We start from the raw sequence: 14,954 nt of genomic DNA on the forward strand, positions 1-14,954 counted from the left end.
ATAATCATTTTTCTTTGAAATAATACCTATACAATCTTCTGTTATAACAACTTCCCTAGTGAAGCAAGAGTCTTGACAGGCAGGAAGAAGTGTGAGAATTACCAGGCAAATGGATGAGTCCTATTTTCTCATTGATATTATTTTTTTTCATAAGCAAGTGTCAAAAAGACATTGGATTTTTTAAACATATGCAAGGTGGATTTCCTGCCTCTGTGCCAGAGAGGAGGGGTCCTAGAGAATAAAAAGTTTTGTAAATACTGCACTTCATATTTCGTACCTTGAGGAACTTTTAAGAGCTGGTATGAAAGAAATTGAAATAACTCAGGCTTTTTTTTTCTTTTTCTCTTCCATATAGTATATCTTTATTTGGTGGAGGAGAAAATCCAATTAGTTGGAAAGAGAGCTCCTTGTTAATGTAAGGAAGATAGACTTACGCTTAATGGGTTTTTCAAATACTGCAACATTTTCTGAAACTTTCGGAAATTGAATAAAAAGCCTGTGTGGTTTCTGAGCTACAAAGCTTCCTCCAGCATGCATCACTGAAATGTGATATTCCTGTGCTGTTGCTGTAGATTATGTTCTGTTCCCTATTGTCTTTGCCAACATTTAGGCATTCTTCTTGGAGGCAGATGGAAATTGGTTTTTGAGTCTAATAGTGAAATTCCAAATTCATTTCCAAATTCACGAGCAAAGATTTCTATACTGGTCCTTTATTAAACTACTGGATAAATGTCTTCATCCTAACTGAGAAATATGACCATGTCAGAAGGTCTCAGGAATAATTATTTAGGTGCTGCCTTTTGATATATATATGTATATATATTTAAGAAAAACACACCTAATTTTCAGCAATTGATGTCTTCCCAATATAGAAAAATTGCTTACAGATGAATTAGGATTTATTTATGAAGTTTATTAAGTCATTAATAGCTGAGGAGGTAGTTCAAAAATATTGTTTCTTATGCTGTCCCTTACATGTTGCTAATAAAAATATTTTTTTCTCAGTTCATATTCATGAATAAACACGGGAATGAATTATCCTTTCAGATCCAGCAAACATTACGAGAAACAACAGAAGTTTCTGAGTTCTTGTAGTGAAAGTAACTGAGACACTGACTAGCAATTCATATGAGTCCTTATCTTTCTTATCTCCCAGAAAGACCATCTTTTGAGAAAGGATGGGCATTTTTCCCACTTTGTAAGGTGTAAACATTATTTTTCTGATTCATTAGTACTGATTATGTATGAAAATATAAAAATGATGAACATTTCTGAATAGGTTTCTACAATAGAAGTATTCTGTTTCACCTTTATGGAAGGTTGGTTAAAAAATAAATCCTCTGAGGTACAAATTATTACAGAAGAATAGATTATCTGATCCCTACATTTGACCTATGAAATTACAGCTCTTGCTAATTGAAATAGAGTGCCATAATCATTAACATAAATGCTGAAAAATGAATTTAAAGCATATATTTTCAGGGCACAAATGTTAAGGGGATAAAATGATCTTACCTGTGATTCAGGAATACATTCTAATTATTTGAGTTTTGGCAACGTGGGCTTTTTTCACCCACTGACTCAGAAAAATTCTAATTAATGGAAACCATAAGAGGATTTTGAAAAGAAAATACACTAAATTATTTGGTTGGTAGTGAAAAGGATGATGTGTGGAAGGAATTATTAGGCCTTATCCAAAAAAGTCTCACCACAGTAAATACTATGGGCAATTACCTCTCGCTATTGATGAACGTAATTTAAATGTAAGTTATATTCTCCAAACAGCATTACAGAATCACAGTAAACAATGGTTGAATAATATAGATTGATTAAGACCAAACTCTCAGCCATTTCTTACAACAGTTTTTAAGTAAGAAAAGCACTACTGATTCAAGCATGTTCATATGTTAGTAGAGGAAAAGGTAATCTACTCTGGAATTTATTCAGTTTATACAGCAACATAGTAACACAACAGGTTAATAACAAAAAAGCTTCTTAAAATAAGCAATACAGTGATGTCACCACTTTCTTAAAATTAGCTTCCAGGATTTGTTATTTCTTCTCTTTTGTGTTCCACTTTTTCCAACAATTTCAAATGAACAGGTATTGGGGTCTCAGGAAAAGAACCGTTAAAATATGATAAATATCACCAAGCGCTTCCTCCTGTAATGCTTATGTTCAATTTGCTTGAAATTAAAATCGCCAGCCAATTAACTGCTTATTCTTGTTTGGTAGCTTCATCTCCGTTTGTTCGACTTCTAATAATGTCTTTATGCTCCAGCTGTTGACGTGCATTGCTAGTGTTTTAATTTTAGTAATGCACGTTCTAATTCATCCTACCCATACAGTCTGTCTGCTGGACACAGAACTCTTTTCAGTTTCCTCCTTCCAACCGTCTGCCAAATCATTTCAGAATACATTCTTTCATACGCCCCGGCTCTCAAACCGTTCGGAGCAAAGTCCCTTACCTATCCTGGAGTGGCTACTTCTGCCGTAGTTGATGGTCTGCAGCCTGGGGAACGCTATCTTTTCAAAATACGGGCAGCAAACAGGAGAGGACAGGGCCCTCAGTCTAAAGCCTTCATTGTCACTTTGCCAACAAGTAAGCATCATGTGTGTGTTTGTGACCCTTATTGTTCATTCTTGCTGTTGTCTCGTGTTACTTTGGGTTAAGCTCTCGGGGCAGAAGTCATAAAGCATGCTTAATTTGTATTTTTTAAAAAAAACGGTATTTGTTAAGTGCTTACCATGTGCCAGGCACAGTTTGAAGCCCTGGGATAGATACAAACTCATCAGGTTGGACACAATCACTGTCCCACATGAGGCTCACAGTTTTCAGCCCCATTTTACAGATGAGGTAACTGAAGCCCTGAGAAGTTAAGTGACTTCCCTAAAGTCACAAAGCAGACAAGTGATGGAGCTGGGATTAGAACTCAGGTCCTCTGATTCCCAGGCCCGTGCTCTATCCACTAGACCATTCTGCTTCTTTGCACCTGTATTCTAGTGCCAAGGTGGTGTATTATGTTGTTGAAAGTATCTTATTTAATAAAAGTTTTTTGGGTTTTTTTTTTTTTTTACTAAACTTAAACTTAAACTCGATGGTGGGGGCCTAACATTTCTCTTATTATTGTGGGTCTTAGGGGAGGATGCTAGGGACCTCATGTCAAACATTACCAGTTATATTTTATGTAATAAGGAAAAAATTGATGGTGAACATTTTGGCTATTGGGGTAGTTCACTCTTTCCATCTAAAATGTCCATGTAATTGTCTCATCCCAGTCCCCAACACAAATTTTCGCTTTTTGTTACATTGTGGTCTCAAATATTTCTAGAGTTGATTGTCTTTTTTATCTATTACAGCCAGGACCAGCGTACCCACTGTTTCTCAGAAAGCTACCAAAGAAGATAATTTGAAACCAGACAAATCAGAACCTTTACCCTCTTCTCAAAAAATCCCACACCCACCTTCCTCTAAACCCACTCATTCATCCCTTTCTTCCCATGTTAGGGATGCAAAGAGTCTCATTCCCGAGTCAAAGAATAAGTTTGGAGCCGCAAGTAAAAGTGACTTATCAACCCAAAGCCCAGCAGAGTCAGAATTGGATCTCCAGTCCACCAGACTCACAGATGATGACCTGGTTTCCAATTCAGGCTCCCTAGCATCTTCCCCTAAGCCCCATGATAATAGGAGAAATGCTAGGCCTCCATCATCGAGTCGATCTTTTCACTCAGTCCTAGGCCCCGGAAGAACCCCAGTTAGAGCTCGCATCCCAGTAAGCGCCCCCAAGGCAGAAACAGACACCCCCCAGTCATCTTCATCCTCTAACCCCAGGTACACCGATAACGAAACGAGGCAGCCGAGTTCCCCTCGTACTGCTTCGGAGAAGGCACCTTCTGAAAATGTGAAGAAGGATCCAGAATCTGAGCAGTCTCGTTTAGCCGGATCGGCTGATCCACAATCTACCGCACGTGCTTCTCAAGCCAGAAGCCGCGAAGGTGGGAATGGGAAACTGCATCTCCCGGCTCGGACAAATTCTCAGGCCAGATCCCCAGGACTTTTTAAAGTGAGCTCCAGCCCCCACAAAACACCTCATGCACAACCTGATCCAGCCGAGTCATCCCCTCCGAGCATCCCCTCAGCGGCCCGCGAGGAACACGACAGTGAAGAAAGAGAGGATTGGGATGAAAAGCCAAGTTCCTCTTCCCCAGCACCCAGACTTTCTTCCCCTGGAGGGGCATCCCGACTTCTCTCCCCCAAGCTTCACCCTGGTTCTCCCCATTCCCGTTGGCTGAAAAACGGGCAGGGCGTGAGCAGAGCTAACTATGCTGGGCTGTCCCAGTCCTCTGCCCATTCTCCGACCAATCCCGTCCACTCACACATCTCCTCTGGTAGGAGGACCGGAGGGGCTGAGAGGGGAGATGGTGAGGGCGAAGATGAGAATGGAGAAATTAGGGGGAAACAGACAGCTCCTTCCTCCCCTGCCTCTCGTCCTCGCTTGCCGGCTGGCCGCTTTAGTTTCCCTAGACACAGGCCATTTGCAGCTAGCAATAGGTACCCCAACAGGATTCACTCTAATTCTCGCCTAAGTTCCGTGCACCGATCTACTCCAACCATTGAGAGAGGTGATGAGGATGAGGAAGAGCCCCTCCTTTCCACTGCTGACAGCGACCATACGCCTTCCTCCCCTAAGCAGCATTCATCACTGGGCTTGGACCACGCAAGAAGGATTCCCCAGAGAGTGTCGAATGCTCACCGAACAGTGACCCCCTCTGAGAATGGGTCCAATGTTCCTAAAAGGGTGTTAAGTAGCCAGGACCCAAGATCAAAATCTACTGCGGCCGCTTCGGAAAAGCAGTCTTCCTACCCCGTCTCAACTTCCAAGCAGCAGTTTTCCAACCCTAACACTAAGGAAGAACAACATCCAATCTCCAAATCCAGGCAAATGCTCCCTTTATCTGAGCGCTCTCGCCCCTCTTCCCAAGAAAGTATGTTTTCTAATGCCAACTCTCCTAATAAAATGAAAATGGAGCAGCCATCTCCAGGGAAACCTAGGGGTCACCTCCCGGAAGGAGGTGCTCTCGAAACCGAGGAAGAATCAGAAAATATAAATGGCGACAACCAGGACTATAGCTCTGAAATAGATGACCGGGATGGAAGGGGAAATGCCCATCTTGAAGATCCCTCTACTTCTCGGTTGCCTTCTACTTTACCCCGGGGGAACCCTGACCGATCTCTTTCCAAACCTGAGCGGGCCGGAGGTCAGGATGGAAATAATAATGAAAAGCATAAAAGCAAAACTGACTCTGTGCCTTCCTCCAGAGGATCCAGCCCAGCTCTGCCAGCCAACAAACCAAGCAACTCCAGGATAGCACCTGCAAAATCAAACCTGCCCAACCATCATTCCCGCTCCCGAGTTCCTAGCAGAACCGTATCCCAAGGGGAGAGAAAGGATGGCTCATTTCAGTCCACCCCATCTAAAATGGAAGATGCTTCCAAGATTCCGCTGTTGTCCTTACCTAAGTCTCGACAGTCAGTCTCAAATGATGATGATGATGATGATGCCGCCAACAAAGATGATTACCACGATCATGACAGCAGACGGAAAGAGGAAGATCCTGACCCTTCTGCCTCAAAGTGGTCCCATCCTTCTGTTTCTGGAGACAGTAAATATGCAGACGAAAATGTCGGTAAGGAGAAGATGAAGTCCATTGCCTCCCGCCTTCCCCATAGGGTAAAATCTGATAGAAAAGAAGACTCTATTCCTTTAAAACGTCCTATCCCTCCAGTGTTGGGCAGCTCTTCAAGAGCCGCCCAGATTCCCCCCAAACCAAATGCCCCTTCTAAATCTCCTTCACCCACGCCCCAATCTTCTGTTCCTCAGAGATCCATCAGCAGCACACCCTCCCAGGGGTCTCTCACTCACTCCACTCCTTCCCCAATCACCCCTATGCTCTCCTTACGTCAGAGGATGATGAACTCAAGATTCCGAAATCCACCTGCTCGACCCTTTGTGAGACCGCCTTACAGACCAGGTAATTTTTGTAAATCAATGGCCAATTGGCTCACTTAGCTAAGTTGCTCATAGACATTCAAGGCCACTGCAGATAGCATGGATTGTGTTGTTTCCCTGTTCCCATGAACTGGACTAGACCCAGAAGACACTGTTACCAATTCACTTTTGGTCTCTTTTCATGGTGTTCGTTTTTCACCCTACTTGTTGAAAAGCTGCAGTAACACCTCAGATATTAATAATAATAATAATAATGATTAATAATAATTATGGTATTTGTTAAGCACTTACTATGTTTTGGGCACTGTTCTAGGCCCCGGGGTAGAAACAAGATAACTGGGTTGGACAACATCCCTGTCACTCATTCATTCAATCATATTTATTGAGCATTTACTGTGTGCAGAGCACTGTACTAAGCGCTTACCCACCTAGGGCTCACAGTCTTAATTCCCATTTTCCAGATGAGGGAACTGAGGCACATAGAAGTGAAGTGATTTGCCCAAGGTCACACAGCAGGCAAGTGGCAGAGCTGGAATTAGAATCCATGGCCTTCTGACTCCCAGGCCTGTGCTCTATCCATTAGGCCATGCTACTTCTCTAATAATATTTGAGGAGGAAGCTGATTCTCTCTGCAAATATGTAAATGGGCAGGAGCTGGGAAAAAGTTCAGTTGCCAAGGCTGTGACTGGCTTCAGTCATGGTGTCCACTGGAGAACCCTGTTATGTTGTAAACCAACATCATGACAGGACATAAAAGAATTTGGAGCAGTGAATGAGATGAGGAGACTCCCTCTGGAGCCATACATGTTAGGAAGTGGAAGCCGTATGGAACCCAGTGGGAGCTGTTCTGCCTCATTCATTCACTCAGTCAATCATATTTACTGAGCACTTATTGTATGCAGAGCACTGTACTAAGGACTTGAGAGAGTACAATATAACAATTACCAGACACATTTTCTTTCCACAGTGAGTTTACAGGCTAGAGGGGGAGATTGTGAGAGGAGAGTGGAGTATGGGGCTTGGCTTTACACTTCCTTAATCCTATCTATTTTCTGAGCTTGAATATTTCACTCTGGTAAAGAGACTTTTTGTTGTTACAATAATAATAATAGTACTTTTTAAGTGCTTACTATGGCCCAGCACTGTTCTAAGCACTGGGGTAGATACAAACTAATCAGGTTGGACACACAGTTACTAACCCACATGGGGATCACAGTCTAAGCAGGAAAGATTACATGTTATATGTTGTGTGAGAATTCACTGTTTACCAAAAACATAGAAAATCATCAGTTTTGAGTATTCAATTCAATTCAGTATTCAGATTACTGGCTTCACACTGTGGGCATTTTCTATGCATAGTGACAGCCATTTTGATTTTTTTAAAAATATCCTGAATATTCCCCTGGAAACTAATTTTATCGGTTTTTTTTGTTCCATTGTCTAATGCAGGTTATAATGGCAGACCAAATCTAACCACCAAACCAAATGGAGATGGGAAAGTCTTTTCTGGAACTAATGGAAAACCAAATGGACAGAGAATAATCAATAGTCCCCAAGGAACCAAGTGGGTAGGGTAAACTTTCCAAACTCAAGAATCTTCATGACTGTCAAACAAAGAGAAAACGGGTCCTAAGGAAGTCAAAAAGAGGCAGGGCTCTTTGTTTTCAGTGCTAGCTAAAGCTTAAGAGAAGTTTTGATGGTAAAACGACTGACTGGCTGTGCCTTTCATGCTGTACCGTTGACTCTCAGCAACCCCTGGCACTCTTAGATTTTTCCTCTTAGTATCAGGATCTTCCCAAGTCTGTGTTCAAGGACAAAAACAACTCATCACCAATATGAGATGACCCAAAGTAGGGTCTTGGCCAGCGGCTTGGCTGACCTCAAGAAGAGTAGGAGTCAACAATGTAGTGCCACTAGTTAAGAAGCCAATATGATACTGGGATTGACTGACAGGAATATGGCATGCAAGAGTCAAGTCATAATTCTTCTTTCTCCCTTGGCATTGGGTGAACTCCAGGGTCCAGGTTTGGTCCCTGCACTGAAAAAAACAGGTAGGGAAACTGAAGAGGGACATAAATAATTGAAGGAATAGCAAGCAGGTTAAAGGGATCTTAGTCCAAATCCTAGAGAAGACAAGAGGAAGAAGTGATCACCCTCAAGAATATGAAGATATTCCCTAGGGGGACTGTTAATCAAATATTCACAAGAGGAAATTCATTCAATCATATTTATTATTCAATCGTATTTATTAAGTGCTTACTGTGTGCAGAGCACTGTGCTATGCATTTGGGTTTAAACGAAAGCAGCAGAGATGTAGAGATAACGGCCCACAACCTTGTGGCTCAGTGGAAAGAGCACGGGCTTTGGAGTCAGAGGTCATGGGTTCGAATCCCATCTCGGCCACTTGTCAGCTGTGTGACTTTGGGCAAGTCACTTAACTTCTCGGTGCCTCAGTAACCTCATCTGTAAAATGGGGATTAAGACTGTGAGCCCCTTGTGGGACAACCTGATTCCCCTGTGTCTACCCCAGCGCTTAGAAAAGTGCTCGGCACATAGTAAGCGCTTAACAAATACCAACATTATTATTATTATTATTAGATGAAAAGAAGAATTGGTTAACTTTTCAGGTGGTTAAACACTGAAAAGACACCAGAAAGAGCTGCTTAGAACACCATCCGTGATGTCCTTTAGGGAAAGTGGACAGCTTTTTTTTTTAAAAAAATGGTATTTGTTAAGCACTGATCATGTATCAAACACTGTTATAAGTTCCCTGGATAGAAATATTTTAGTCAGGTTGGGCACAGTCCCTGTCCTTCATGGGGCTTGTAGTCTAAGTAGGAGGGAGAGCAGGTACTGAATCCCCATTATGCAATTGAAGAAACATCCACAGAGAAGTTAAGTGATTTTCCTGTGGTCACACAGCAGGCAAGTGGAGAAGCCAGGATTAGAACCCAGATCCTCTGCCTCCCAGGCCCGTGCTTTATCCACTAGGCCATACTACCTCCCAGCCTGGAGTCAGGGGATTGGATCAGATGACCTTCAAGGTTGAGTCGGATTATTCTTTGATATAGCAAATATATATATACATATATATTATAAAACAACATTGTCTAACTGCCACCTTACTATTTTCAGGAACCTCTTGGTTCATGAGATTGAAATTGGGGCCACTTAGCTTTCTAAATACCAAACTAGGACTATAGTTAACCACGCCTATGTTGGTCAGGGATTATCTCTATCTGTTGCCAAATTGTACATTCCAAGTGCTTAGTCCAGTGCTCTGCACACAGTAAGCATTCAATAAATACAATTGAATGAATGAATCAAACAACCCAAGGAAAATATATGATTAGAAACTCTAAACCAGGAGTATCTATCTAGCCCTTGATTGTTCATTCATTCATTCGTATTTATTGAGCACTTACTGTGTGCAGGACACTGTACTAAGTGCTTGGAAAGTACATTTCAGCAACAGCATAGAGACAATCCCTATCCAACAATGGGCTCACAGTCTAGAAGGGAGACAAGTAGACAGGCATCAATACCATAGAATCATAGGTATGTACACATCATCAATAAAATAGAGTAATAAATATGTACAAATATACAGAAGTGCTGTGGGGAAGGGAAGGGGGTAGAGCAGAGGGAGGGAGTAGGGACAATGAGGAGGGAAAGGGAGGGATCAATCTGGGAAGGCCTCCTGGAGGCTCTGAGACCTCCGTAGGGCTTTGAAGAGGGGAAGAGAGTTAGTTTGGCGAATGTGAGGGCGGAGGGCATTTCAGGTCAGTGGTAGGATGTGGGCCAGGGATCGATAGCGGGAGAGGAGAGAATGAGGCAGAGTGAGCAGGTTAGCGGCAGAGGAGCAGAGTGTGTGGATTGGGCTTAGATGGAGAGGAGGGGGCAGCCTGTCAATGGAGAGCCTTGAAGCCATTAGTGAGGAGTTTTTGCTTCATGCAAAGGTTGATGGGAAACCCCTGGAGATTTTTGAGGGGAGTGTCATGCCCAGAGCATTTCTGTAGAAAGATAATCCAGGCAGTGGAGTAAAGTATAGACTGGAGCGGGGAGAGAGAGGAGAATGGGAGATCAGAAAGGAGGTGATGCAATAAGCCAGTCGGGATATTATGAGAGACTGTACCAGCAAGGTAGCAGTTTGGATGGAGAGGAAAGGGCGGATCTTGGCAACATTGTGAAGGTGAGACTGGCAGGTTTTGGTGATGGTTTGAATGTTTGGAGTGAATGAGAGGGCAGAGTCAAGGATGACACCAAGATTGCGGACTTGTGAGACAGGAAGGATGGTAGTGCTGTCCACAGTGACTGGACTGTGAACACTCCAGGAGTCATGGCCACACCAAATTCCTAAACAGAGAAATGATGAAATTCAAATCAGAAAGAATAGCCATGAAAAATATAATGCTAGTTTTTACAGAATGATATTTAAAGTCACTGAAGTTTAGAGCTGCAAATGTGATTGCCTGCTTACCAGAAACAGTCACTTTGGATATCCTAAGACTTGGTTGGGGGAAGATGATGGAAAGAAGTCTAGACAAAAATCCTGGTATTTTTTTATTGTGAGGCACTTACTATACGCTAAGCCCTGGGGTAGAGACAAGCTTATGAGATTGGATCATCTTACCCTAGTTTCCTCTTTACTCCAGGTATAACTTAAGTGGAGAAAAAACTAGGTGAAACTCTTCTCCTGGGTTGGTTCTAACTTGGGAGCAGATGAGAACGAAAGAGCTGAACAAAGGGGACAAAAACTAAATTAAGCTTCCTCTAAAAAACTCTCACTGAGAAAATCTTGGCCTCAATCACAGTGGCTTCAACCACAAGCTCTCCCTCTATTGCTGAAGAAGTCAAACCCCTCCAAGAATGTCCCAGTGGCTTCTAGATGAAACCAGCCCCTTTTGCAGTTTGGGGGCTTGTAGTTTAACATCTGCCTCCTGCCCTGGGATTCTCTGGCCAGACTTGCTTGAAAATATTTTCAAGCACATCATGTAAGCCATGACATCTAATACACCTAAATGGAAGGAATCTCTGGACTATTGTACCTCAGAGAAATGCTAAAAGAAGGAAAAATAGCCTAAATGGGCAGATGGGAATTCTTAAAATGTAAATTATGTACTCAGTACCTCATCTGGTTTTGAGGGTTTTTTTGAGCCATAACCACTTAGGAACAAGAAAATGATTTTCTACTTTTGATGTTTCAGAAGAAACTGATGAAAGTTAGAGGTGGACAACACTTTCTTTTCTTATTTTGTTCCTTGCAGGTGGTAGATCTTGACCGGGGATTAGTATTAAATGCCGAAGGGAGATTCCTCCAAGATTCACATGGAAACCCACTTCGGGTTAAACTAGGTGGAGATGGGCGAACCATTGTTGGTAAGTAAGATACCCTCCAGCAAAAACCTACTCCTCTTTGCTTTGACCCAAGTCACTGTCATTCGCTTCACAATATCAACCATTCCTCATCTATCAAGCAAAAGGTATTTATGGAGTGCTTATTGTGTCCAGACCACTGTACTAAGCACTTGAGTGAATATGCTCCAACAGAGTTGGTAGACACATTCCCTGCCCACAAAGAGCTTACAGTCTACACACTGTACTGGGGGTAATCAAGAGAATTATAAAAAGTGTAAAGTACCACCAGCTTTGGAAGGGTAAAAGAAGTATTTATTGAGCATTTACTGCTTGCAAAGGGTGAAAAGGAAATTTCTTCTCTGCATGAGTTGTAAAAAGCCATCATACATTGAAATAGTCTTTCCATGTTATTATACTTCACTGCATTGGAGCCAGTGGAAGGCTCAGGAATGGTTGGAAAAGAAATATACATTGCAAATCAGAATTTTCTGTGGTTCTGTGGGAATGGCCCATTTTAAGTCAGAATAGCATAACTTTCAGAATGCTGGCCTTCCAAAGCTGATTAACTTATAAATAACATTTACTCAGTAGCTACTAAAAATTGATTATATTTCTGCTCCTTGGGAGATGGCCCTATTTGGGTTGTACCTCTCTGAGGTCCTCCACCCCAAGTCTAATGGTGACCGACATGACATGAGTGACATGTGGTGACCTAAAGACATAAGTCATGGCGTATCCAGCCCAGTATTCTGTTTCTGGCAGTGGCAATGGGACACTTGGAAGAGCCATGTGATGCTTGTCTTCTTTGGCCTCTCTAAATCCTTAATTTTCCCTTTTCCAGCTCATTTTCGATTATAGTAGTATTTGTTAAGTGCCAGGCACTATACTAAGCTCTGGGTTGGATACAAAGTCATCAGGTTGGACACAGTCCCTGTCCCATATGGGGTTTACAGTCTCAATTCCTATTTTACAGATGAGGGAAGTGAGGCCCAGAGAAGTGAAGTGACTTGCCCAAGGTGGCGGAGCTGGGATTAGACCCCATGACCTCCTGAAACCCAGATCCATGCTCTAAGAATATATCCCAACCCCTCGTGAACCTACTTCAGAGAAGCTGTGTGACTTAGTGGAAAGAACCCGGGCTTGGGAGTCAGAGGTCATGGGTTCTAATCCCTGCTCTGCCACTTGTCAGCTGTGTAACTTTGGGCAAGTCACTTTACTTCTCTGCACCTCACTGATCTCATATGTAAAATGGGGATTAAGACTGTGAGCCCCACCTGGGACAACCTGATTACCTTGTGTCTACCCTGGCGCTTAGAACAGGGCTTGGCATATGGTAAGTGCTTAACAAATACCATCATCATTATTATTATTATTTATATTGCTAGCCCAGCTCCCTGGGGTAACGGAATTCCATTTGCCGCCCTGACTCTTTCTAAGAGCATTCCCACCATGCAGCTCTGATTGGTTTGCTTTTCAGACATGGGAGGAACCCCAGTGGTCAGTCCTGATGGACTTCCCTTGTTCGGACAGGGAAGGCACGGTAAACCCCTAGCCAGCGCACAAGATCGGCCTGTGCTAAGTCTTGGAGGCAAGCCCTTGATGGGTCTGGAAGTGATAAAAACAACCAAACCTCCTCGAGCTACATCCAAGACTCCTCGAACTACAACCAAACCTCTTCAAACTACATCCAGACCACCTCGAACTACATCAACAACTCCTCCCACCACCACCACCACCACGACTACGACCACCACTACCCATGAGCCAACCACACCAATGCCCACCTGCCCCTCTGGCACCTATGCCCAGTATGATGATGATGGCAAAGTAGTAATGGACCAGGATGGCAAGCCCGAATGCTACTCTGAAGGTACCGTAACTTCCATTCGTTTTGACATTTAATTCCATTCATTTCAGACAGCAGGCTCAAACCTTACGGTCGTGGACTCTCGCATAAGCGCTACTCTTTTTCCTTTTCATAAATGCAGGCCAAAGAAAGAAATTGAAAGTATTTGCGAGCCTAGGAGATAAAGGAAATATTTCAGAATGGTTCTGCACTTTTCTACAATCCAGGTTTAGAAATGGAAAAGTTCCCAGTAAGAGGTGCCAGGAGATGTACTCTCCCAAGCACTTATTATAGTGCTTGCCACACAGTAAGCACTCAATAAATCCCACTGATTTATTGACTTCTCAGTGATACATATGTTTGCTGTTTGTCAACACAGTCCATCTTTTTGGTGTATTCGGTTGATGTTTGTTGAGCTTTCCACTGAAAATCACCCAAGTTTAAGGCAGCAGTTAAAACATCTCTAAAATTCTGAGCTAAGATGATTTTGCCTTTTGCATGTCCAGCTGTACCTTAGTACCTGACTAGGTTTCGAAGTGTGACCAAGTACAGTTATGTTTGTTTCCTCCCAATAATTTCCCAAGCCAATCTATTTGCAAACAAAAAGATGACCATTTTACATATCAGGCCTGCCCATTCCTTTCAGGAGAAGGAAAATACAGGTGTGTTCCCACTGTGACTAAAGATTCAGCTGAAAATGCCAAAGTGCCCCAAATCCTTCAAATCTAGAATCCCATCATCATCCAGGGAACCCTGACCCTTTGGGCGTCATTTTGGCCATCCTTGATTTTGTCAATGAAATAATTGAAGCAGCATGGCATAGCGGATAGAGCAGGGGCTTGGGAGGCTGAAAATCATGGGTTCTAATTTTGGCTCTGTCACTTGTCTGCTGTGCGACCTCAGGCAAGTCACTTCACTTCTCTGGGCCTCAGTTACCTCACCTGTAAAATGGGGATTGAGACTGTGAACCCCATGTGGGACAGGGACTGTATCCAACCCAATTTGCTTATATCCACCCCAGCGTTTAGTACAGTACCTGGCACATAGTGCTTAACAAATACCACAATTATCATCATCATCATTAATCAAGTAGGAATCACATTTCACAGAGGTGGAATGAAATTATTCTTTTTTACCCTGTCTCACATTGTCTAAATCTCCCAACATTGAAAAGGCTTTAGAGAAAGGAAAATTATTTTCCCAGATCGCCATGCTGTTTTATAAAGTGATTCTAGAGTCCTGCAAAGACTTCCTTGTCTGAGGTACAGACCAGTTAAGTGAATGCCCCTAAAGCCACTTGGTTGGACACATTTCTGTTTCCAGCCCACTTCACTGGCCGAGGGCTAATCCTGTCATTTCCTGAGAGTCTCAGTCAGCAATTCTTGCTCAGTCATCATTCCCATCCCACAGATCCGCTTTTATTCAAGGTTGCCATTTTGAAAGGCGAGATCCTGAGAATGCACTGCTAGGGTGTGCTGACTCAGTTATCCTTATAGTCAGTCAATCATATTTATTGAACACTTACTCTATGCAGAGCACCATATTAAGCGCTTGGGAGAGTACAATATAAAAGAGTTGGTAAACACGTTTCCTGCCCGCAACAAACTTTCAGACTAGAAGGGGAGACAGTGATTAATATAAATAATAAATTATGGGTACGTACATAAGTGCTGTGGGGCTCAGAGAGGGGTGAATAAAGGGTGAAATCCAGGTGAAAGGGCGATGTAGAGGAAATGGGA

General features: G+C 42.8%; 1 protein-coding gene across 2 annotated transcripts in view; it reads left to right on the plus strand.

Annotated features, from left to right (window-relative positions):
• Positions 1-14,954, plus strand: part of FNDC1 (fibronectin type III domain containing 1) — a 111,446-nt gene that overhangs the window by 55,072 nt on the left and 41,420 nt on the right. Inside the window, exons 10-14 of one of the 2 annotated variants that reach the window (XM_029049128.2) lie at positions 2,414-2,602; positions 3,361-6,033; positions 7,461-7,579; positions 11,279-11,390; positions 12,847-13,239. In XM_029049128.2, coding sequence (XP_028904961.1) covers positions 2,414-2,602; positions 3,361-6,033; positions 7,461-7,579; positions 11,279-11,390; positions 12,847-13,239 — 3,486 coding nt within the window. The remainder of the gene's footprint in view (positions 1-2,413; positions 2,603-3,360; positions 6,034-7,460; positions 7,580-11,278; positions 11,391-12,846; positions 13,240-14,954) is intronic. The other variant, XM_029049129.2, reaches the window with a different exon arrangement.

Source organism: Ornithorhynchus anatinus, chromosome 21 (assembly GCF_004115215.2).
Source record: "Ornithorhynchus anatinus isolate Pmale09 chromosome 21, mOrnAna1.pri.v4, whole genome shotgun sequence".
NCBI lineage: Eukaryota > Metazoa > Chordata > Mammalia > Monotremata > Ornithorhynchidae > Ornithorhynchus > Ornithorhynchus anatinus.